We start from the raw sequence: 23,139 nt of genomic DNA, 5'->3' as shown, positions 1-23,139 counted from the left end.
GGAAGGAGAGATTATCTGCCTCGAGTGTTAAGATGGGCGCTTGGGGACACGGGAGGAGGAAGGGTCGGAAATGCGACAAGTGTCTGACAGGAGGACAAACGACCCCTAACATGGTATGAGGTGCGCTGACAGTGAATTGCCTCCGGTGCTATCTTTTAACAAAGCTGGCGAGGTTGCGAGCGCGCAGGTAATATTTGCTAGGCTCTGAGAAATCTCTAAACCTAACAGGGAAGATGATTAAGGCATCTTATATTTATTTCAACACTTATGTGAGCTGCTAGGATCACTGATTATTTTTCCGTTCAGTACTGATTCTCGTTCTATTGAGGAACAGAAGGAATAATAGCGCCGACACCTTCAAACAGGTTAACTGTTTGATCGTGCACAGATCAGAGACGCGGGTTCGATCACGGCCATGGTGGTCGCATTTCGATGGCGGTGAAATGCTCGAGGCTCGTGTGATGTGCGATCTCAGTGTAGGTTAAAGGACCACAGGTGGTCAAAATAACCTGGAGTCCTCCTGAGTAGGCCCGGCTTATCTCACCCTATGCCCGATTCTTGGTTCGTGGCCCGGGCGCCCGGCCTTGAATACTCCCTCCTCAGTAGGTGTGGAGCAAGCAAGGGGAGGAAATAAGTGCATGGTGGTTGGAAGGTAGCACAGGTGGGTCCCCCAGAATTACCGGGTTATGGTGCCGAGGGCCAAGCGCCGATAGGCTGACGACCTGGGCCTCTGTTGGCCGGACCACACCACACACACTTCCGGAGTCTGAAAAACCGCGAAACACAGTCGACGGCTAGTAACCGGCCGGTCCGATCCAACCCTTAAAATCGTGGAGGAGCAGGTGGCTGCGGACCCCAAGTTAGGAATTTTTTTTCTTTCTTTCCTGTCTCCGACGGTCGGAGCCAGTGGGTGGTCGTGCATCCCGTGGGAGAGCCGCACCATTGGAAAAGCTCGATGCCCTACCTGTCCTGGCCAGGCGGGCCAGAAATGGAGTCGATGTCAAATGAAGGATCAGAGCAAAATCTCGCTGTCCCCATTCCCACCCAAATTTCCATAACCCTTTCCCAATTCCAATTTCCCATACCCTACATCCCACCCCCTCCGCTACGTCCTAGGGGAGATCAGGGGAGTCTCCCCGGGCCCGTTCCCCCGGCGATGGGTCGCTTGTAGCATTTCCCCCCCCCTTCTTTTATTTTTCCACCTACGGGTGGCAAAACGATGGATTGCCTTCGGGCCTTTTCATTTATTTTACGATTGGGTCAAGCCTGTTATACGTCAGTGGTGCAGGCAGGAGCTTATTGGTTTACATTCTTTTTATGGCAGCTCCACCATACTATATGTACGGCACCCCCGTGCGGGCTGGGCAACATTATTTTCCTTTCTTTTTCTTTGCCCACACTAATATATGTACGGCACCCCCACCAATCATGCTCGCTGCCTTAGTTACCGTTTCGCTAGTGGTAGCTACCGTCCTTATTTTTCAAAATGAATTTTCCTTGGCTTTGTTGGCCCCATTTTTTATGTTAGGAGTGGTTTATGCCTGTTGTACTTGTGGCACAGGCAGAGGCTCTTTTATTTTTATTCTTTTCTGTCTCACTATATATATATATATATATATAGTACACAAGGAAAAGGAAATGAGGGGCTCGTTTGACAAACTTATTAAGGAAGCCAACACTAAAAAAAATTCTAAAATTTAAAGTTTAAGATTTAAAATTCTACATGGGCACACAGTGCATGTACAAGTCTCCCATGTGGGATCCGCAATGCCATCAAACTCCTCATGTTCATTTCCTTTCTTTTTTTACATAACAGCAGTGGTAACTGCCCCAAAAACTAATTGTGAGTAGCTGCCTCATCGAGGTCGTCCGCACGTGCGCATCGGTCCTCCTAATTCTGACAAATCTCACCTTTTGTACTGCAAATAGGAGCTTATGACAAGGGTGAAATCACATTACTATTGTTGTCACCACTCATACACAGGTACTATTTTGAGACTTGCTTATTCCACTTCGTGGGCCCTACTGTGCATGTTTGACACAAGGTACAGTCTTGGTCAAAGCTACCAAGCCCAAAGGGTTTACTGTTCAGCTGTGTATTGGGTCTCTAAACGTTAGGATATTTCTCACCCCCTTAGAATACAGAGTTAGAACCCCAGAACAGGCCTCAACAGCCAACCCTGTAATATGTGCACTTGTCGCCAAGGCTGCAAGAGTTTTCAGGCTGCAGTTTTTCTCGGTACTGCTTTTGCATTTGTGCGTACTCCGAAAAAACCTGGCACGAGGCCAGCAACATTGCTGACCACTGCACGGCTCACATCATTCTCGTATTCTGGAGCAGTATTTCAGCGACATCTGAGGAATATGTTTAGAATATCTTAACAATAACTCAGCCAAGCGCTATTTTTTTTTCTTTTCATACTGCCGCTTACCGGCGCTCCTGGTACCACGGTACGGCGTCGTTGCCATTTGTTTCAAAGCTTGTCAAGTGAATTGGGAGTTGTTGAGTGAGTTCTGTATGTCTTCTTTTTCCTTCCTGCCAGAATTTGCTCGATCAGCTATTCAGCCGTAATTCTCCGAAATTCCTGGCTACTATAACGCACCTTCTTCTTTGCGAATTGAGTTTTGTGGCGAAGTCTTTTCCTGAAATGCGCTGCTCTCGGTTTTCTCACCTAATACCTCTGTTCTCGTGCAGCTTCGTCTAGGTTTGTCAAGAGGAGACGGTTTCATTACGCCAGTGCGCAACGACCACCTCCTAATCATGGAATCTATTAGCGTCCTATGATTGCTTTTCTAGCGTACATATGTTGCTCAAAATTTCCCTAACCTTGAGCTTCTTGCTTATTTCATGCCGTCGTGTGTCAGCCATACATCGTGCTTTCGAGTGAGCAGTGTTTAACCTTCGAAAACTCAAGCTGGTCGTCGGAGTCGAGATATGTGAGGTTGCATTCGGCCAAAATGGTAGCATACGCATCCTCTCTTCCTTGGGGCAAGTAGCCGTCAGGCCAGATAATGATCCATCAGGCCTAATTCGCTGCTTTTAGCTCATTATACTCCTCCCTCTCCCATAAAGCATTCAAGTCCATCGCGGTGAGTAAACAGCTTCGCTACCACACGGGTGAAAGAGTGTTTCTCCTACGTCGCGGGTGCCGGTAGGCAGAGCCAGATCCACCCATATATACAGGAACCCTGACGACCAGCCATGCATCCCCCGTTCCGGAGCTGCGGTAACAGCGCTCGCTTAGCCGAATTCACGTGACGTCACATCAACACCGCGGCACGCATGGTCCGCCAGGCAGCTACCTAGTTCAGGGTTGGTACCAGCGTCCGGTTCGCGCGCGAGCGATTCGCGCAAGCGCCGGGCCCGCTAGTCCCGGGCACAGGTCAAGTTTCCGCCGGCCGCTGAACGACGTCCGCACAGCGACACCGCGCTGTGAGACTGCACTAGCGGCCCCCGGGATCCCGGGAAGCCCCGCTTTCGACCGGGAACTCGGGGATTTGCGGGGCCCGCGCCGGAGATTCCAGCGCACACAGCGCAGCGAGGGCTGCCGTTGAAAGGCGCGGCCGGCTCTATTTGCATACAGGCATTTGAATAAGAACTCTAAGCGCCAGGAAAGACCCGCGCCGCGGCTCAGCCAGAGCGAGAAGCGTGCCGCCCAAGCTCGCCAGAACGAGCGTAGCTCGCTAAAAAATATGTAAAAAAAAATAGGAGCGCGCTGTTCGTCTAGCAACCGCAGAAACAAAAATAACAGTATATTCCACCATATATGCAGATTGAGCGCTTTCCGGAATTCCTTTTTTTTCCTTAAGTACTCCACGCGCGGTCATTACATTTATTACATGTTGTTTTCATTCATTCTTTTCCCCGTTGCTTGTAAGTTTCACGGAACCACGCAAACAAACGAAAAGAGTGAAGGAAGAGGAACGAACTTTGGAAACTAGAAAAAAAAACTTAAACTAATATAGTCTCACTGGAACCGCTCCTGATTGTTCGGGGGGCTGCACTCGTTGTTTATAACCTGAGCCGCGCAAGTCGCCGAGGGTTGAGCAGAGCACAGGCGCATCACGGCAAAAGAATAAAAAACGAAGCGCAGAGTGTCGCGTCAGGTTTTGCGTTGTATCTCGGTGAGAAAGGACGAAAATATATCCCTCTTCCTTCGCAGACTCATGGTTATTATGGTTGTGGTGTTTGCGAGTGTGTTGGTTTAGCGTGTATATATATATATATATATATATATATATATATATATATATATATATATATATATATATATATATATATATATATATATATATATATATATATATATATATATATGTGTGTGTGTGTGTGTGTGTGTGTGTGTGTGTGTGTGTGTGTGTGTGTGTGTGTGTGTGTGTGGTGTGTGTGCGGCGCTTTGTCTGGCGCATAATATATATTATATATATATATATATATATATATATATATATATATATATATATATATATATATATATATATATATATATATATATATATATATATATATATATATATTAAGGAAGCCAACAGTCACCGAAATCAAGGTACATAAGGGAATGTTTGTATTTTATTCTTTTTTTAAATATCTAGTGTCAATCAATTAGTATTAAAGAAAATTACTTATCAAGCAGCAGAAAAAACAACCATGCCGCCGTGTGGCGCTTTGGCGCGCGCGTATAGAAATTGCGGAAAAGGAACATAGGCCCTTATTGCTAGCATTTCTGGATATTAGGGGAGCCTATGACAACGTTACTCAGGAGCATTTGTGGGACATATTGGGCACATTGGATGTGGAAAATGGAGTAATTAATCTTTTAAAAGATATATATAGAGGTAACAGAGTGCTCATAAAATGGGAAAAAAATGTATCAGGGCCTGTAGAGATACAGCGGGGGCTTAGACAAAGATGTCCTCTGTCCCCTTTGTTGTTCATGTTGTACCTGCAAGGTTTGGAGGCCAAGCTAGAGGGGAGCGGACTAGGTTTCAACCTATCTTTTTTCAAGCAAGGGGAATTGATTAAACAGACATTACCGGGACTAATATATGCGGACGATATAGTGATAATGGCTGACAACAAGGAAGACCTGCAGAAGTTGTTAGACATATGCAGTACAGAGGGAGATAGATTAGGCTTCAAGTATAGTAAGGAAAAATCTGCAGTCATGACATTTAATGAAGAGGGCGGCGAGCATAGAATACAGGAGTTCGTGCTAAAGGTAGTGAATGAGTACAAGTATCTTAGGGTGTGGATAAATAACAGTGTTGAGTATCTGACAGAGCATGAAAAATATGTAATGAATAAAGCTAGTAGGAATGCAGCTGTCATGAAAAATAGGGCACTGTGGAATTACAATAGGTATGAGGTGGTAAGAGGGATCTGGAAAGGGGTGATGGTCCCTAGCCTGACCTTCGGGAATGCGGTCCTGTGTATGAGGCCAGATGTTCAAGCAAGGCTGGAAATTAGGCAACGGGGAGTAGGGAGGTTAGCTTTGGGAGCACATGGCAATACACCAAATCAGGGGGTACAGGGTGATATGGGATGGGCGTCTTTCGAGAGCAGAGAGGCTAGCAGTAAGATAGCATTTGAGGAACGATTGAGAAGGATGGAGGAAAAGCGGTGGGCTAGGAAAGTTTTCAGATACCTGTATATAAAGAATGTTGACACGAAATGGAGAAAGCGAACTAGAAAATTGACAAGCAAATATCTGGACAGCAGTAAGGGGGCAAATCAGCAATTATCGGTTAAGAAAAAGGTTAAAGGAACAGAGAGAGCTTTGTGGAAAACAGGGATGCTGACGAAATCGGCACTAGAAACATACCGGACCTTTAAACAGGAAATTGTCAAAGAAAATATCTATGATAATTGTAGGGGAAGTTCTTTGTTGTTTGAGGCCAGGACTGGAGTTTTGCGGACTAAGACGTATAGAGTCAGGTACCAGGAGATAGACACTTTGTGCATTGCGTGCGGAGAGGAGGAGGAAACGGCTGAACACTTGATACTTTTCTGTAAAGGGCTTCACCCTACAGTGGAAGGCAGCGGGGCTGACTTACCCAAGGCATTGGGGTTTAGGGATAGTGAAGGGAAAGTGGATTTTAAGAGGTTAGAAGTAACCAAGCGAAGGTTATCTGATTGGTGGCTAAAAGCAAGACAGGAGTAAAATTTCACAAGACATGGCTAGGTGGCTTGAGCCACCGCCCGATGTAAAGGGTTCAGCCGTATCCATCCATCCATCCATATATATATATATATATATATATATATATATATATATATATATATATATATATATATATATATATATATATATATATATATATATATATATATATATATATATATATATATATACATATACGCGCACGTACGAGACATAGCTGGGATACACACCATGTGTTCATATGTTCGCACAGAAGGCTGCCAAGTAATCTTGTTTTTTTGTTAAAGAAGACATAGAGAAGGTAGTCACTTGAAAGTAGGATACATTAGGTACTTGTTTAATATTTACACATGCGAAAGAAAGCAATGCAGTAACGCGCCTCTTTTATAGTGGATTGCTGCGAGGATAGAAATATCCCATTAGCAACTGCAATACATTTTGCTGGGTTAGTTGGTTGAGCATTTTCTTACAAAATGTAAAAAAGTGCCAATTTAACACAAACACAAGAGAAAAACGAACAGGACGGGTGCTGACTCCAACTGTGTTTACTGAAAGCCACATGTTACATATATATATAGCCCGAATATGGTGAACGCATGGGCATTTCCTATATGGCAAAAAACAACAAAAAACACCATGCAGTATAGAACATCTTGATAGATTAGAGAGCGCAGATTACTCATCTAATGTTTTTTACCAATCTGTGTTCACTTCCTGGCAGGGAGATAGAAGTGGTGCTGACGCACTTGCCGCCTCTATCTGTGATAAAAAAAAAGGCTTTTGCCAGTTCGCGAGCTGTTCTATCTTTACTTCTAGATACTGCAGAGAACATATGACCAGGTTACAAGCGAAAGGTTCAGATATGTTGAGCAGCTCTATGTTCCCAACAGGGAAATAAAAGCTTGCGCTAAGATTCTCAGCTATTGCGATGCAGGATCAGAGCATTATAAGCACCAAAAGAAAGTTTGCTACCTGGAGCAGAATGAAGCTTGCGCATGAGATCAGCTGAAGAAAGAGGAAATTTATCTCCTGGCTTGTCTTTGGATAAAACTACCCATCTCACTATTTCAAAAAATCACAAGAAGACAACAGGCAAACTTCACAACTCCATTTACGTCAATCAAATTTATTAAAAGTGAGACTTGAGGAACGAGGTTGTTATTTAATATAGCTCGCACACATGACAAACCTATCAGTGGCCGCTTTTGATTTTGATCGTGCTTCTGTACGGCATCCGGAAAAATGTCTAGAAGACTGGTGCAATGTCAAAAGCATACACCCGCATGTCATTCTAACCATGACCACGAGGCTTGAGGGCTTCTAAGATATGCAGGACTGGTAAAGGGCAGCTCGAAAAAAAAAGCAGCTGATTTAATTACCTCATGTTTCAAGAAACAATAGTTGAAACAGTGGTGTACGACAAAATGAAAGCCAGCTGAGCTAAGACCAGTTATGACCGCGCTTTTAATCATAAATCACCTTGCTTTCATACCCTTCTGTCTATTTTTTTTTTGCTGCCAGTGTAGCGAAAATTTATATTCTATAATGTGCTATTAGCGCCAGGAAAGGTAACAGAAATTGCTTTTGTTATCACCACCTCATGTCTGCCTTATCCCAACAAACATGCTTTCTATTGACAGTCCGTTTATTAGAGCGCTTGGTGCAGGCACTTGAGAGAGGCGTTTGTTTGATTTTGGTTCCGCGATAATTTTGCTTCTTAATGCTGCTATTTCCGGGCACGGAACGAGTTCTTTCGTGCGTAGAATAATGCGCCAGGCTAATTATGGCTGCTTTTGAGGACAAAGATAAAAGAATCAAAAGCAAGCAGACGGGCGATTTGTTTTCTCGCCCCGCATATTACGGGGCGCGTTCTTTCATGCAGCGAGGAAGGAGGCGGGCAACAAGGCTAAGCACTAAAAAAGTGGCGCTTGAGCCGCATAAAAAGAAGCGAGCACTCTCGAAGCGGTCACTGCTGTGGGCCCAAAGTGAAGTTTATTCTGTAAAATGTGGAGGAGGAAAGAGGAAGACGAAAAGATACGCGGTGTTCCAAGAAGCGAGGAAAAAAGCTCAAGCATCGCCTCCGCAGTCTTGCATATACAATAAGCGCGCTGCTCTCCGCGCTAAATGAAGGTTATTTCAACGTTCAGAGGACAGGCCGAAGCCGCGCGAATTATAGATGAGTTCGCCAGCGGCGCACAGGGGCCGGGAAGCATAATAGAGACAGCTTTTTCAGAGCGCCAGGCTGCGGTCTCGCCCGGGTCCTGAGTGGGCGAGGGAAATAAGGGAGGCGGTGGCAGGAAGGCCGTGCCCTCAAAAGCCCTAATTTCAATCATCCTTTTTGAGAAGCAGATCTTAATAAGGCCCGCTGAAAAGGACTCCATGCGACGGCTTGCGGGACGAAACAGTAGCTCATTTCGGATTCGAAAGCCCCGAATTATATCGCAGCCACGGCTCGTTGGCTGAAACGCGCGCGCTGCTAAGGATTTTCTCGATTCCCTGCGTAGCGGCAGAGGTATTATATATATATATATATATATATATATATATATATATATATATATATATATATATATATATATATATATATATATATATATATTTATGAAGGGAGCCAGCAGTCACCGAAACCAAGGTGCATAGGGGAACGTTAATTTTTTTTTTTTTTAATGTGTTATGCTTATCAGTGGGAGAATAATACTTAGATAATACTTATATATATATATATATATATATATATATATATATATATATATATATATATATATATATATATATATATATATATATATATATATATATATATATATATATATATATATATATATATATATATATATATATATATATATATATATATATATATATATATACGTGTGTGTGCATGCGTACGTGCAAGACCATACCACTGACTTATGCACAGTTATGGCTGTCGCTTTCAAGCAAACAGCGATATCTCTGTCCTCACTCGGAAGGCTTTGCACGATGCGCAACGAAAGACGCGGCCAGAAATTTGATTTCAGGTTTTCTAGTGCAGCTGCATCCGTCCCTTTCTTCAGCACGGAACGGTTTCGAGAGCCGAACCTCCTGACAGGCCCAAGGATGGCACCAACCGGGTGTCCGCATCGATCGAAGAAACAACAGCTGGATGTCAGCTTTATCTTTAATTGAGTCATCGCGCACCTCACTAATTCTTGATGGAAGACAGTAAAAGTCAGGTTTCGGAACGCCATTGTGGTAACCTCGACAGCGATATGGGGCCCTGGCAAACGCAGCGTCGTAAGCGTCATGCCTCATGCTTGCTCAGCACTGTGGCCATCTAGCTTTCTTTGCACATTGTGAATGAGAACGGAGAGCAAATTTTTTATCCTGATGACATCATATAATAATCATCAACAGCTCAGCTTCGTCGGCGACATAGCAAAGGCCCCTACCACTGCTCTCCAGATAACCCCGTCCTCCCACCCTATCTCTACAAACTTGCTAAATCAGCCGGTTTGAATCTCGGCCTATCGCTACGTTTGTTTCCCCTTGAAATTCCATTCGTTATCATAAGAAACTATCGTTTATCTATTCTAAACATTAAATGCCCTATCCGTGCCCACTTCCTCCTCTTGATTTCAGATTGAACTAAGTAGACGTTCGTTCGTTCTCTAATTCACTGCGCTCTCTTCATGTCCCTTAACTTTACCCCTATCATTCTCCATTCTAGAGTTCTCACAAATCTGCTTGATATCATAAGGTGTTGCACTGCGAGGGCAGGGCGCCCCCCCCCTAAGCACCTATAGAGGAAATAAAGAAGACAAACATTACTGCACTTCCGCGGCCGAATGTCTGCTCTCAGCTACCCATCCTCAGCCGGTGCATGCTCGCCCAAGAAAACGAATATGCTGGCAACGAACGTTGCGATGAAATAGGCTTCTATGTTTCGATTACTATGCCACAATATGAGATAGACGGTCATGGTAGGCAGCTCTTTCGGAGTCCGTGAGAGATTTTCGAAACGAACTTGCGCGTGCTGCAGTGAGTCATCACATAGACTCAAACAACAAAATATGCTTGCCTGGTCAGAACTTGGCATCCATCGCACCCTTAGAGCTCTTGTCAAGGCAGACCATGTCTTCGACATCAATCTTGGTTTGTTAAACTTGAGCCCATAATGGGAAAAAAAGGAGTCGGCGGTTCCGGTAGCGACACGCACGGCCGCTTCTTGCCAGTTATGAGCAGCACAGCTCTCGCCGGAGCTCTGTTTAAAAGCGCAGCTCAGAACGTTTCAGATCATTCACAAGCGCCATGCGAATCCTTCTTAGTAAAACAGAGTTTGACATTCATGATCGCCATTCTACGCTTACAGACTAGCCGCACAAGAATACACTAACTTCTTCGCCTTAACAACGTGCGCCAATGGTAACAAAAAAAAAAGAGGAGTAATAGAAATATGAACAAAACTGAACTTCGTACGAGTGTTCATGACCTAAAAAAGCGCACTGCCATCAGTACTGAAATGCGTGGCTAATGCTGCAATATTCCTTCCCTCTCGTAAGTCAGTGAGTACTTGGTGCCCTTGGTGCCTTTTGTTGAAAAACAGTGAAGTTTTGATTCAGTTGAACTCATTGAGCATTTCGAACACCTAAACAATAATGAAAGTGCAGTCATTAGTTTTCTCTCTAATCAAATACTTTAAGCTTTTTGTCTCCGCTTTGTCTCTGTTTTTTTTTTGCACTCTGGACGAATTTTTTGTTTCTGCACTAAGGCTTCTAAAATTACCAAAGTGAAACTTTTCAGGCAATGCTGAAGAGGAATGTGGAGCGTTCCGAAAGTTAAAAAGTAGAGGAAGTTAAACATCATATACTTTTACATGGCGACCTTGTTCGTAGTAACACTTGCTTTGATGTCATCAAACCAATTTTTCAGTCACTGTAGATTGCCTTGAAAGATTTTCATCGTAAATCTTGTTCCAAGCCTGACACTACCTATATGTACTTGTACGTTATTTCACCCTCCCATGAATGTTATCTTTCCCTTTACCGGTAGTGAAGGTGTAATGGAGTGGTTTAATACGTCGTTTCCACGTGCTGCTATTATTAGCGGTTTTGTCGGGCATAAACCTCAAAAGGTAGGTAACTCAATGAGTGAATTTGAAATTTTTTATTTGGATTACTCTTGTGATCTGCTCTCAAAATGTAGAAACTTAAACATCCGTTTGGGGTGGTAGAATTTTTTATCATCGCTGTCCATATAAACGTGACAAAAATACATGGGCCCCAATAGGCTGTGTGCATTTTCCTTCTGTTCATTGTCCGGACAGTGACTTTTCATATTAACGAGGCGTAAATGAATTGAAAAAAGTAGGTCTCCCGAAAAATTGTCCATAATTCGAGTTTCCCACATTAATGGGGGTCGTATTAATGAGCCACGACTGTATATTATTATATTTTTATTTCATTATTGTCATTCAGTAAATTTGTCATTTGTTATTTCTATATTTATGCGGTGTAGAGGCTGATCATTACGCAAAGCCGGTAGTTCAGAAAATTCATGCAGTGTTTTCATTGCCTAGACTTCATGCGGTTAAACACAGTGCAATGTAAACACCACGAGCTCAGCTAATTGTATATTACTGTACAATATTTCACAATGGGTTGGTAACGGTGACCCAGATATTTTTCTCAGAATTTTGCAACAGCAATACACTTGTTTAAAAAACTCCCGCCATGTGTTTCCCATCTTTAAGTCAGACACGTCAACATACATCCAAGTTGAATATCTGAAGTCCTTTCGTTATACACACTGCCTTTTTCATTCATTCATTCATTCATTCATTCATTCATTCATTCATTCATTCATTCATTCATTCATTCATTCATTCATTCATTCATTCATTCATTTTACCCATGAACAACAGCAGCCTTGGTTATGGTGCACACACACCAATTACAAGTGCGAGGAAAGCTTGAATGCATCAAGTTATGTCCATAATTGGGGTGAACTAAACTATCAAGTAAGAACTGCGCGCGCATTACAGATTTAGTACGACAATGTGTTTTCACCCCCCCCCCCCCAAAAAAAAAAAAACGCTCCGGTGTCGGAGCCATTTTGTCGGTGTTTTAAAAGATATTATTTTTAGGATGTGAGAGAAACCAGTTAGACCATGTACACTTTTGTAATAGAAGATTAGGTCCCGTTTTTCTCTCTTAGTTGACAATTCTTCGAGACTGCACTTTATGAGCATTTTGGCATACTCGTGGCAAAATCGGTGACAGAGGTACCCATCATAATACATGCGAAGGAAACCACGTTGAATATTTTAATCATAGCTTGAAGAACGGTGTCAGTAGAGTTGCAAAGAACCCGTGCAAATTACAGTTGGAAGCGCACAAGCGAATGAAATAGTCTTTATCAAACAATCGGGATCACTGTATTCACGTGTGATTCTTACAGTAAAATTGCATATTGAAGAGGCAGAATTAATGGCATAGTTAACACGTTCACGAAATCTCAAGCAGTAGTGCATGTAAATAACGAGGTCTTGAGTGATCTTCGCCTTCTTTAATCTGTCGCCATCGAGGGAGTTGCAGAAATCCATTGGTTACACGCTTCCTTCTAAAAGAAACAACTGTCGGCTCGGTTCAGTTTAAAATAATCCTGATTGAAGCGCACCACTTTCCACAGCGCATATATTATCGTGTAACAGGACACATTATGCTGGATAAGAAGCATGCGTGAACAGCTCAATATCATCTACATATCGAAGCGCATGCTACCCTTTGATAACAGTGGACAGGTCGGTAATAAACAGGACCATTTGCATCAACAGCTCCATGTTTTTATTAGCAACGAGTGAATAAGTCAAATGCCTTAGGTTTATCGAAGTATGCAGAGTGTATCTGCGCACTGTTTGTAATTATAGAAACAATCCGGGGAAAAAAGCCACCAAGTTAGATTCAATTGATCCGCATTTCATAAAGCCACACTAAGCACTGCGGGTCTTTCTTTCAAATAAAATGCAAGAGGCTTTCGAAGGACAATATTGAATATTTTCTCGAAGGTGAGAATCAATGACACTGGACGATAGTTTTAACATCTTGAGAGGTGCCACCCTCATGCATAGGAATAACGAGTGACGTCTTCCAAATGCTTGGGAAGAGCATTTTCAACAGACATAGATCGAAACGGGCAAAGATTTGTACGAAATAAATACAGTACAGGGATTCTTTTATCGATTGAGTTTTGTAGGGGAAGTTGTAATAATATCATGCAACTTTTTACTCGATCCAACAAACACAGTATTCACTTTATTAAGAGGCGTAAATAACAAAACGAATGCCATCTTATTTTTGCTCTTTTTATTGCACGAATTAAGACAGTACATTGTGGCTTCCTTTTCCTCTGCATTGTGCGTTTGGTTTTGCGTGAGATTGGCCTCTTCACAGACTTACAGAAATGCTATATAATAAAAAACTACCAAAAGTGCACCAACTCCAGTGCACCTAAATAAAGCCCGACCAAAAGGCCCAACAGTGCATTGAGCGGATCTCGACGCGAGAGTGCCGCAGCTGTACACCTGCCGCGTCCGTGGCGCTCGCTCCCTGCGCTCCCCAGACAGCGGTCTGCGCCTTTCGTCCGCTCCTACCGTGAGACCCGTCAGCTGACAGCTGAGCACAAAACAAATCCGCGCACATGGCGAGTGCGGCGCAGAGCACGCAAGTGCGCGGGGTAAGGCAGCGAGTGCCCGCCCGCGGGGATGGAGCGGACACAGCGTTGCCGAGGGGGTCCTTTCCTCCCGTCCGCCGTGCCTCAGCACAGCTTTCCCTTGTTCTCTCGCAGGGCTTCGAGTTCGGGCGACACGCACCTCGGTCGCCTGCGGTCATCCACAAAATGCATCCAGCCTGGGTGCCCGTGGAGACCCTGACGCTGGCCATCCGTGAGTGGACACCGTTCGAACCGCCGGTCCCCGTGCCGGTGGAGCCGGTCACATACGTGCCCTTCCCCGTACTTGAAGTAAACGCATGCGCAAGGAGCAGTGAACAGAATGTGCGCCATTAATGTCGCGTAAGCCTCGCTGGCTGTGCTCTCAAGAAGAACGTCTATTTCTGCTCTTATTTTTCGTTCGCGGCTCTCAAGACGCGTACCTGAAGCTGGTGTGAGCCAAGAAAATTGTATGAGCTGGTTAGGACATGCTATAGTTAGGACTAGCTGGTTAGCTGTTTATAAGTTAGCTTAGTACGGCTGAAAGCAAGGACGGCGAAATCACAGACGGGTGCAAAGGAGTGTCGGACACGGAAGACGAGATTGAAATTAAATTTATCGGTGCCTTCTCTAGCTGTTCAGTTATTGCAGCATATTGAGCTGGTCGCGTACAAGAAAGCAGATTGCACCGTCCAATTCTAGGCTTCATGCGTGAGCTCCGATGCAATTCAGTTGCGCGCCCACTCAATACTTTAGGCGGCCTGTACGTATGGCCTAATATGGCTATGGCAGCGATAGTCGCTGTCATTGTAACAAATCTAACAAATCTATTTAGATTAACATACGTCCGTAGCACAGGGTGTACTGTGTTTTACGATATTCTCGCTTTCATATATGGTACGGCTGCAAGAGTATCGGAATAGGTATACGGTGTATGCTCGGCTGCTTTAAACAAATCTAACAAAACACTGTTTTTTTTTTCATTCTGCACGAGTTTTGTTAGGAAATCGCAAGAAATGGAAACTTCACTGGCGCAAGAAATCAATGTTAAAAGTTCAAATTCTAAACCTATGAATTCATGCTCGCCGCTTAGTCAATGAACTGACATAGCCAGAAGAGAGCAGTGCCTGTGGCCTTTCCTGTCCCCTCAGAACCAGACGCAGCAAATCCAAGACGCGGACGCAGAAAAAAAGTACGGGAAAACTGTGACTTACGGCGTTTATTTCTGCACCGTTTCATCTCTGTGATGTGTGTCTTCTGCCCCCTCTTAAAGAATGAGATTCCAGCTAGCTCACCAAGTAGCTGTGCTGTATTTCACTTTACTTTGGAACAACTAGGGCCAAGTATCAAAATTCGAAATAGTTCCTTCAATACTGACAATATAGAGATAGCATAGTTCAATTACTTATACAAGGACCATATAGTGACAACTGTGAAAATATAGTGATTACATAGTTCAGTTACGTCTACAAGGGTCATATATATATTCGTACTAAGACCGCGCATCTGCAAGCGCGGCTCGGATGTCTTAATGAAGAGGACCGCTATGAGTGGTGCAAACTAGAATCCTGTAGCTGATTTACCTTGTTCGAAATGAGCAATTAGAGCTTATGCCCTCAAGACAAAATCCTCGCGGCTCTTACTTAAGTGTTTCGTTCCATCTGTGTACAGACCTATACCACACACAAAGGTAGTAACAACAAAAAAAGCATTAAAAATATGATAGGCACCGGTTTCTCAAATCAAAGAAACACGCACGCCAGCCTTCTTTTTCGTGGGCTGCATGATTATTAATCCGCCATGACGGCAGGGTTGCACAAACTCTGTTCACTGTTTCTGCGCATTATTTGCGTTGCATGCTTGCGCGCCTGCCTAGTGTAGCATTCCTACGTCGTTTTGCGTGGAGCGTCGATAGAGTTGCATAAGAACAAATTATGGTGACGCAACTCACGAGACTGAAACGACAGAATACGGTGCGCATTGCGCATCTATTGCGCATCTATGAACGATTGCGCATTGCCTTACAGAAATCGATGAAAGTGTGACACAGACATATGCAAGGCGCTCGAGCCATTCGATCGGAACAGTAGGAATTCCAGCTGAACAAACGCCGGGCGATTTCACTATAGTTGTTAATGCACTTTTGTTTGCACCGATGGCTATGCGGGAGTAACAAAGATAGAGAAAAAAAGGCCGCGCGATTACGCTTAAGGTTAAACGGCAGCCGGTGTCGCCACTCTCGAAACGTTCTCGCGACAATGGAAGTTTGTGCACAGAACGGAAATGAGAAAGAAACGTGCAAACCAGGGACGGAGATTAAACAGAAATCGTCTTCCGAGTCGCTCTTTTGGCAACTTGGACTGCGTGTGGCCCAATCACAGCGTGCAGACTGGTCAGAAAAGGGCCGCGAAAGCGTGCAGAATTTAATTAAGAGAAGTGATCCAACAGCTGCGCCCCTATTCCCCGAGCGCCTTCCCGCGGAACCGCGCCCTTCGCCGCGGCCCGTCGCTCGCTGCGAGCAGTGGCGACAGGGACACCGCGCCTGCCGAACCGCTGCAGGGGATGATTGCCCGAAGACCAACCGGGTTTGCCAGCGAACGTCATTAAAGGGGCACTACAGGGACCGTTTGCTCAGATATGGTGCGCTCTTCTCAGCATCGCGAAGACAGTGAAATATAATGCGGCACGTTTAGCTAAACAGAGGCGTTAGAAACGGCCTTCCAGCTTCAGCACACGTTTTTTTTTAGCCTCGGGAACTTTTCTTTGAGCAACTTTCGGCCAATAGTTCCGCTGAAATCCAAAGCGAAGGAGGAGCTTCGCGCAAAAATAAATTTACTTCTTCACAAACTTTAAAATTGCCCTGGCTTACCAGTCCACAGCTAACTTAATTGTCCGAGCGTTAATTACTGGTTAAATTTCAGATATCAAATGATCAAAGCGGCTCGCTGTTAGTTTTTTTTTCAGCCTGGGAATGATTATAAAATCTTGAAAGTTTCAATCCCGTAAGGTGCGTCACCGCTCTCTCTTTCTCTAAGTTTTCAGAACTTTTCCATGCCTTACAAGACTTGTAAATTACTACAGCCTGCATATATTGTAGAGAGCAAGCATAATGAATGGGCCACTTCCTCGGTAGAGTTCATCTTTGCTACGATAACCAAGAAAGAACGGGCTGAACCCTAAATTTCATTCGCTTAGATCAGGGCAGACATTAACGGCAACGAGTGAAAAGGCGAAACTTAGGGATTTAAGTGGCGCATTTTCAATAGCCTCGAGTCTAGATGTTCCTAAATTGCTTCTACGTGCTGTGTTTTCAATTATATTCAATAAGGCGCGCGGCTCAGTAGACAGCCGCCTCCCTTGCGCGGCATACTAATGTGTACGTGCGCATAATACATATTAATTCTTGAGAAGCGCACATGGGAAGAATGCTTAATTTTAGGCTGGCAAATTTACAGACTTAAGGTCACGAGCGTATCACCAACCGCAAGTATTAAAGTTTTACCTTGGTATTTTTTTTCTGACAAACTAATATCAAGCAAGTAAAGAGCAATGCGATCCGGCCACTAAAAAAGCCTTGCCAAGTTTCGTTTTTTTTTTTCTTGTTACTAGGCAGCAATCGACTTTTAACTTAATGGTACCGCAGAGCTGCGCGCCATTTTTATGGGCTGGCCTTTGAATGCCAATATCTTAAAAAGTGCTCAAACCTCGGCGTATATATTGTTCGTATCAGGATTATTCTTGTCTCCGTAATGGTTGCCTTTACGTCGGAGCCTAACTGAAAGGACAACTAGGCTTATTTTTTAGGTTTATACGCGGGTTATAATTGTCACTGTCGTAGAAGCACAGATGCCATCTTTTGTATCTGATTCTAATGCCAGTACTTCGACTGTAGGAGCAATAGCCCACAAATTTATTTTCTGAAGTTTTTCTCCCTATTACTTTCATCAAATCAGCCCTTCCTTTCTTTGGAACAATAACAGGACGCCAAAACCTTCATCAAGTACTGTGCCCGTTGAACCTTTTGTGGCTAAAACATTGTGTTCAGTGCATGCTTTGATCCAAGTGTTAACGAAGAAAATAGGCTATGCATCAGTGTGGCTGTATTTTTGTAATGTAAGAAAATCCTCAATAAGGATCTCTAACGCACAAGGCTGGTCGATACCTAGGAGGAAACCGTGACCATCTGAATGACTTTGTTTTGGTTATGTATCAGTTCAGTGTAAATATCCCATCTTGTAGATGTTACATTTTTCACCTCTTCTGTTCATGAAAATTGATGCGATTTTTTATTTACTGCCGAAAACTTTTCAATTTTAGACGCCAGTAGCTTACCGCCTTCTCGATTTACCACTCCCGGTGTATTGCCAATCGACGTTGTAACGCATTTATAACGGAGCAGGAGAATGAGGAGGCACTGAGAAGTTGTGTATTTTAAACGTTATCGGTCCTGAAACAGGCAACAGTCTTTCTGATGAAATTACTGGTCACATACATTTAAATATCGAAAAAAAACGACGCATACACATCAAGCTGTCTCTTGCTTCCATCAGTGGCTTTGGCTATGCTGACTACTTCTAATAAACAGATGGGCACACAACTAGTCCTCAAATTCAGTGGCTAATTATTCCTTAGTAACAGCAAAAACAATGACTCCACAGACAAACACAGTTCCCTTTCTTGAGAGGGAGAGTTGTAAATTATGCTGTTTTTGCATAACCTTTAATTTATGCTTCAACAGATCAAATGTTTCCCTCCTGCGCCCATTGAAGAAAATGCAAGCTAAACGATGAAAAAACACGCCTCGTCTGCGTTAACTCACTGTAATATTGTGGCAGTCTGAACTAGGCATCAGATGTGACAAGCTGAAGTTTACTAACGGTTTATTAACTTAGGCGCACCGTTGACCTCTGGAACCTGCGAGAGGATGAATGAGAACTACCCACCCCCTAGCAGTGATCGCCCCCGTAGCTTGGCACAAGTGCGATGCGGTTATCAGTCTGAGCAGAATCACATTAAATGCCTTAGTTGTCGGAGTTAGATCAAAAATCCCATGTGCCTTACACGCGGCAGGACAGATAAGAGCGCCGAGTCTACTTGGTGTCTCCTGTGTGGGCTCTGCTTGAAGATTTTCCTCTTTTTTCGTTATGATTCCCGACAATATTTGTAGGCCTGTAGAAGCCCCCTATTCGAAAGCCTCTTTGCAATACGCTGCCTGCTTACTGTGGCTTTTCGTCTCGAAAAGACATAGACGAACATTAGGCGTTTTTAGCATACCGGAGACGTACTACCGAAGACGTAAACCGGTATACGTCTCCGGTATGCTAAAAACGTCTGTTGTGTCGATGCCCTAGTGAAAGCGCTGATTATGAAAAAACAACTGGCACAACGTTTGCTGAAAACAGAAGGCGCAAGTAGATGCAGAGATACATTGTCGTGTGTTGCTTAACCATGACATTAATGGCATCCACCGCATGCAGCTCAGAGCAATCCAGTCGATGCCCGAGTTTATCGTGAGTACCACATGGCCACTCGTCCAGTCAGTAGATTGAATTTATGGTTGCATTTCTGCTTAGACTAGCGCAAGGTTCATACTGGAAACTAAATTTCGTCAGTCGTAGTCGTTTATTTCTTCTTTCTGCCCGATTGAATTGCGGCCATGTTGCTACTGACTCTCCAAACAAGCTTGCAATGCTCAAGGCATTAAAGACTGTGGTGAACAAGCACAACAGAACTTTTTGATTTCTTAAGTTCATATGAGCAAAACCAAGATCTGGGAGAAACAATGCTCAGTGCAGTCGTAGAATCCCTGACGTTTTATTAACCTTGCGAAGCTGAAAAGTCGCGAGCACTTCTCAATGTCTCTTCAGCATTGAATTTTGTGTTTATAGGGTGCCTAAAGCTCTTCTGTGTCTGACACAGGTGGAGCTGACAGACACGGTCTCTTTGAAGGCGAAGTAGTGGGTTCTTTTCTGCCCAAGAATTTTTTCGTGAGTTATCACTTAATGTGTTCCGAACCACTTCGAATCATGATTGGGTTATTCCTCCCGAGGAAATCTTCCCTTCCTCCTGGGTATTGACTGGCCGTGCACCTTGTGTTTTTAATACATGGTTTTAAACACTGTGCATATGTTTGTTTAGTTCATTTTCAGGTTTTCAGGTGACGGTGAGTCTTCCTGTTCTCGTCACAAGAAGTGGCTCACATCCTCCCACGCATCACAATTTCTTGCACATGTAATTTCATTTAACACTTAACACTCATAATTGATGCTTTCTAGGTTGCAACAGAAGGCAGTGATTATGCATCATATGAATTTTGGAATTATTTCATTAAACGATGGCAAAAAAATAGAAACGCTACATAAGGCATCAGAACTGAAGCCATCACCCACTTCAAAGATCATCTTTGATGATCGCTAAGCACGCTGCCCACGCCACGAATGTAAATTAGGCATGTAAAGATCAAAGCAGTCGTTCCAAGAACCTGCAGCTTGGAGTGGCGACGAATTAAGTTATCCTGTAATTGCACAACTGCGTGCATACATTTTTCCTGTCTTTTGTTCTGTGCGGGTTAACTCGAATTTACGAGCAGAGCAACCAAATCCACCAACAAAGAAAAGCTGCCGGCTTCGTTCCGCCAAGCCTCCACAGGAATCTATTCGGTATGGATCGTCAAGACTTCGGGCGCTTGTAAGTACCCGCATGAGGTCTGCAGAGTCTAGTACCATGCGCTTTCACCAGTACGTGGGAAACTGTCCATACGGGTGTACATCAATGCTCTGTTTAAGAGGGGCATGATGTCCCAAAATATTAGAGAGTGCACAAAACAATTTAAGCCGGAAACAAAGGTAGCGTCGCATACGCAAAACTGCAGACGGCAACAATTCGAAGCATCAATAAAAAAGAAAAGCAGAAGAAATACTGAAACAACCGCACCGGCCTAGGCGCAATACCATTGATTCCTTGAGAGCCCGCTAAAATAAGTCAGGCAGTGAAAAGAAATCACCAAGCGATACCCAGTTGAGCTCAAAATGCACTAAAACGAAGTATGCGACGACCTTATCTTTGACTTCGATTGGCTTATGCCGCGAAAGAATACTAGCGTTGCAGATACAGGGCGCAGCTACGGGCCCATTAGTTATACGGCTTCACGATTTTCTTTTCCTTTTTTATTAATTATTCGTGTTTTACACCAGGTTAGTACTTCTATTACAAAAGTCTGAAGCACGCAAGACGAGGCTTAGTGGTGACTGTCTGTTCGGCCATTTATAGTTGCCGCATGTTGGCTGTAGATCAAAAAAGATATAATTATTTGGAACAAAATGAACACGCTGACTTCGTCTCATCCTATGCGCCCACGCTTATTTTTCATAATAATGAATTTTTTGCGGCAACGGCGCCGCAGTGCCGAAACTTGAAAAAGATTCACGTACTGCAATGAAGGAAAAGAAAATACGGTCATAGCGCGCCACAAGACGAGAACGTCGAGGGAAGACAGAAGACGCGCGAGTACTGACATGGCATATATTTTAATGTCATGTCACGCTAAGAAGCCCAAGCTCCCGGCCACATCCAACATAGCTTACGCGATATGGGGCATATTCATAAGGAAGACGCTGAGAGGTTAGATGGCCCGCTTAAAATTGGCGCTTACTGCCGGTTTTGACCGCGGTGTGAAAGCGTGAAAACCATACCTAGCGGTGCACGGCAAGGTGCGCCTGTGCCCACTTTTCACCTTTCAAGCATTCGCGGCCTTGAGTGCATTTTTAGTGAACCTTTCCTCGCAAAGAGTTACGCACAGCTGAAATGGCACTTGCCTTTAAACTCACGCTATAGGTTGTCACGAACCCTCTCAGACACAATAAATAGACAACGAACCGACCTGTAAAAGTGAACATATAGAATACTTTTTACCCTCGTGCTTCGATGTCAGCTGGCTTGGGGCCATTGTCCGAGCGTTTATTTGTTTACTCCTGAGAGCTTACTAGTAGAGTTCATCATGGAAAGGTACGAAATACTATTACAGTGCTTCCTGACGTCAAGTATATAATGCGATGAAAACAAAATGAAAGGACCACGCTAGAAAGCACCCCGCTTCACACCCAAGGTAGCCCAGACACCTCACGTTTACGCAAAATACCGTTTAATAGCAAGAAATTAACCTTTCTCTCTTTTTTTCTTTCTTTCGCTCTTAAAGAGACACTGACAACCAATTTAATTTGGCTTTTATCGATAAACAACGGTATTCCAAAGAAAAAGAAACCAATATCATCGTTAAGGAAGCTATTGTAAGCTAGTTAGGACCAAAAGAAGAAAACGAAGCGCAGGTGTCGCCATTACCGGCCTATTTCTCAAGTATTCTGCTTGCGTCGACACCGAATTTCCTGCGCCGATCCCAGAGGCCACGCTACACCACCATTCACTTCAAAATGGCGCTAGCTAGTCTTTCTCTGTGTAGGCGTCACAAGTTTGGATCAAATGCCGGGAAGAATATTGAATTCAATTTTACCAGCCATGAATGCGTCTTTTGCTACCCAGAATACGTCAGTGTACACAAAAAATGCAGAGAATTAATTTTTACTGAGAACAATAACTCGATCCAGTTGTCCTCAATTTCCCTTTAAGACTCTGTTCATCCATGCATTAAAAGAGCAAGAATACTTGTAGACATATGAAACGCATACGTCCCTAAGACTTTGCTTCTAGGCAACGGCTTTGTTTTTATTTGTTTGCGAGACGAATTCGTTAACAATTCCAGGCGCAATTGACAGAGGGCGGAAAGAGTGCTTCGCAGATACAGTTGTTGCTCGCTCCGGGTGGGCGCATAATTTGGACCGGCTTCCCGAGGAAAGAGGGGTGGGGGTAGAGTCACCGTAATTAAGAAAGCAAAAACTTACTTGCGCACTTTCTTTTCCCCCGTCATTCTTAAAGCCATACGTACTGAATAAAAACGAAACACATCTTAGCTCTAAACACAGAAGCACCATGTGTGACACGTTTTTATCTAAGCAGTCACTCGCACGGTAGGTTCCTAACAATCACAAGAAAAGCAGCTCAAGTCTGAAGAGGGCCCCTATCGAGGGTGCGAAGTGTGCAGCTACCACTTGTTTGAAATTGTACATTCGTTTGAAGGGCGAGAACTTGCGGGAACTATTGAAGAACAGATGTAGAAGTAATTAAAGGGCCGGCGATTTCCTGTTGTAATTATATGTGAGCGCACGTCTCCACGTTCTTGAAATATTCAGAGACGTGCTTAAAAGTACTGTGAGGCTCGCGAATTGGAGGAGCACTCTTC

The 23,139-nt window shown here is 43.9% G+C and overlaps 1 protein-coding gene and 1 pseudogene across 2 annotated transcripts in view; both read left to right on the top strand.

Moving 5' to 3' along the window:
• LOC144116478 (uncharacterized) overlaps positions 1-2,705 on the top strand; it is a 64,373-nt pseudogene extending 61,668 nt beyond the window's left edge.
• LOC144115601 (band 7 protein AGAP004871-like) overlaps positions 1-23,139 on the top strand; it is a 668,261-nt gene that overhangs the window by 379,817 nt on the left and 265,305 nt on the right. For both annotated transcript variants that reach the window (XM_077650023.1, XM_077650021.1), the window contains exon 2: positions 13,986-14,082. In XM_077650023.1, the coding sequence (XP_077506149.1) occupies positions 13,986-14,082 (97 nt within the window). The remainder of the gene's footprint in view (positions 1-13,985; positions 14,083-23,139) is intronic.

This window comes from Amblyomma americanum, chromosome 1, assembly GCF_052857255.1.
Source record: "Amblyomma americanum isolate KBUSLIRL-KWMA chromosome 1, ASM5285725v1, whole genome shotgun sequence".
Classification (NCBI taxonomy): Eukaryota; Metazoa; Arthropoda; class Arachnida; order Ixodida; family Ixodidae; genus Amblyomma; species Amblyomma americanum.
The sequence above is the reverse complement of the archived record's forward strand: the minus strand, read 5'-3'. Positions and strand labels throughout refer to the sequence as shown.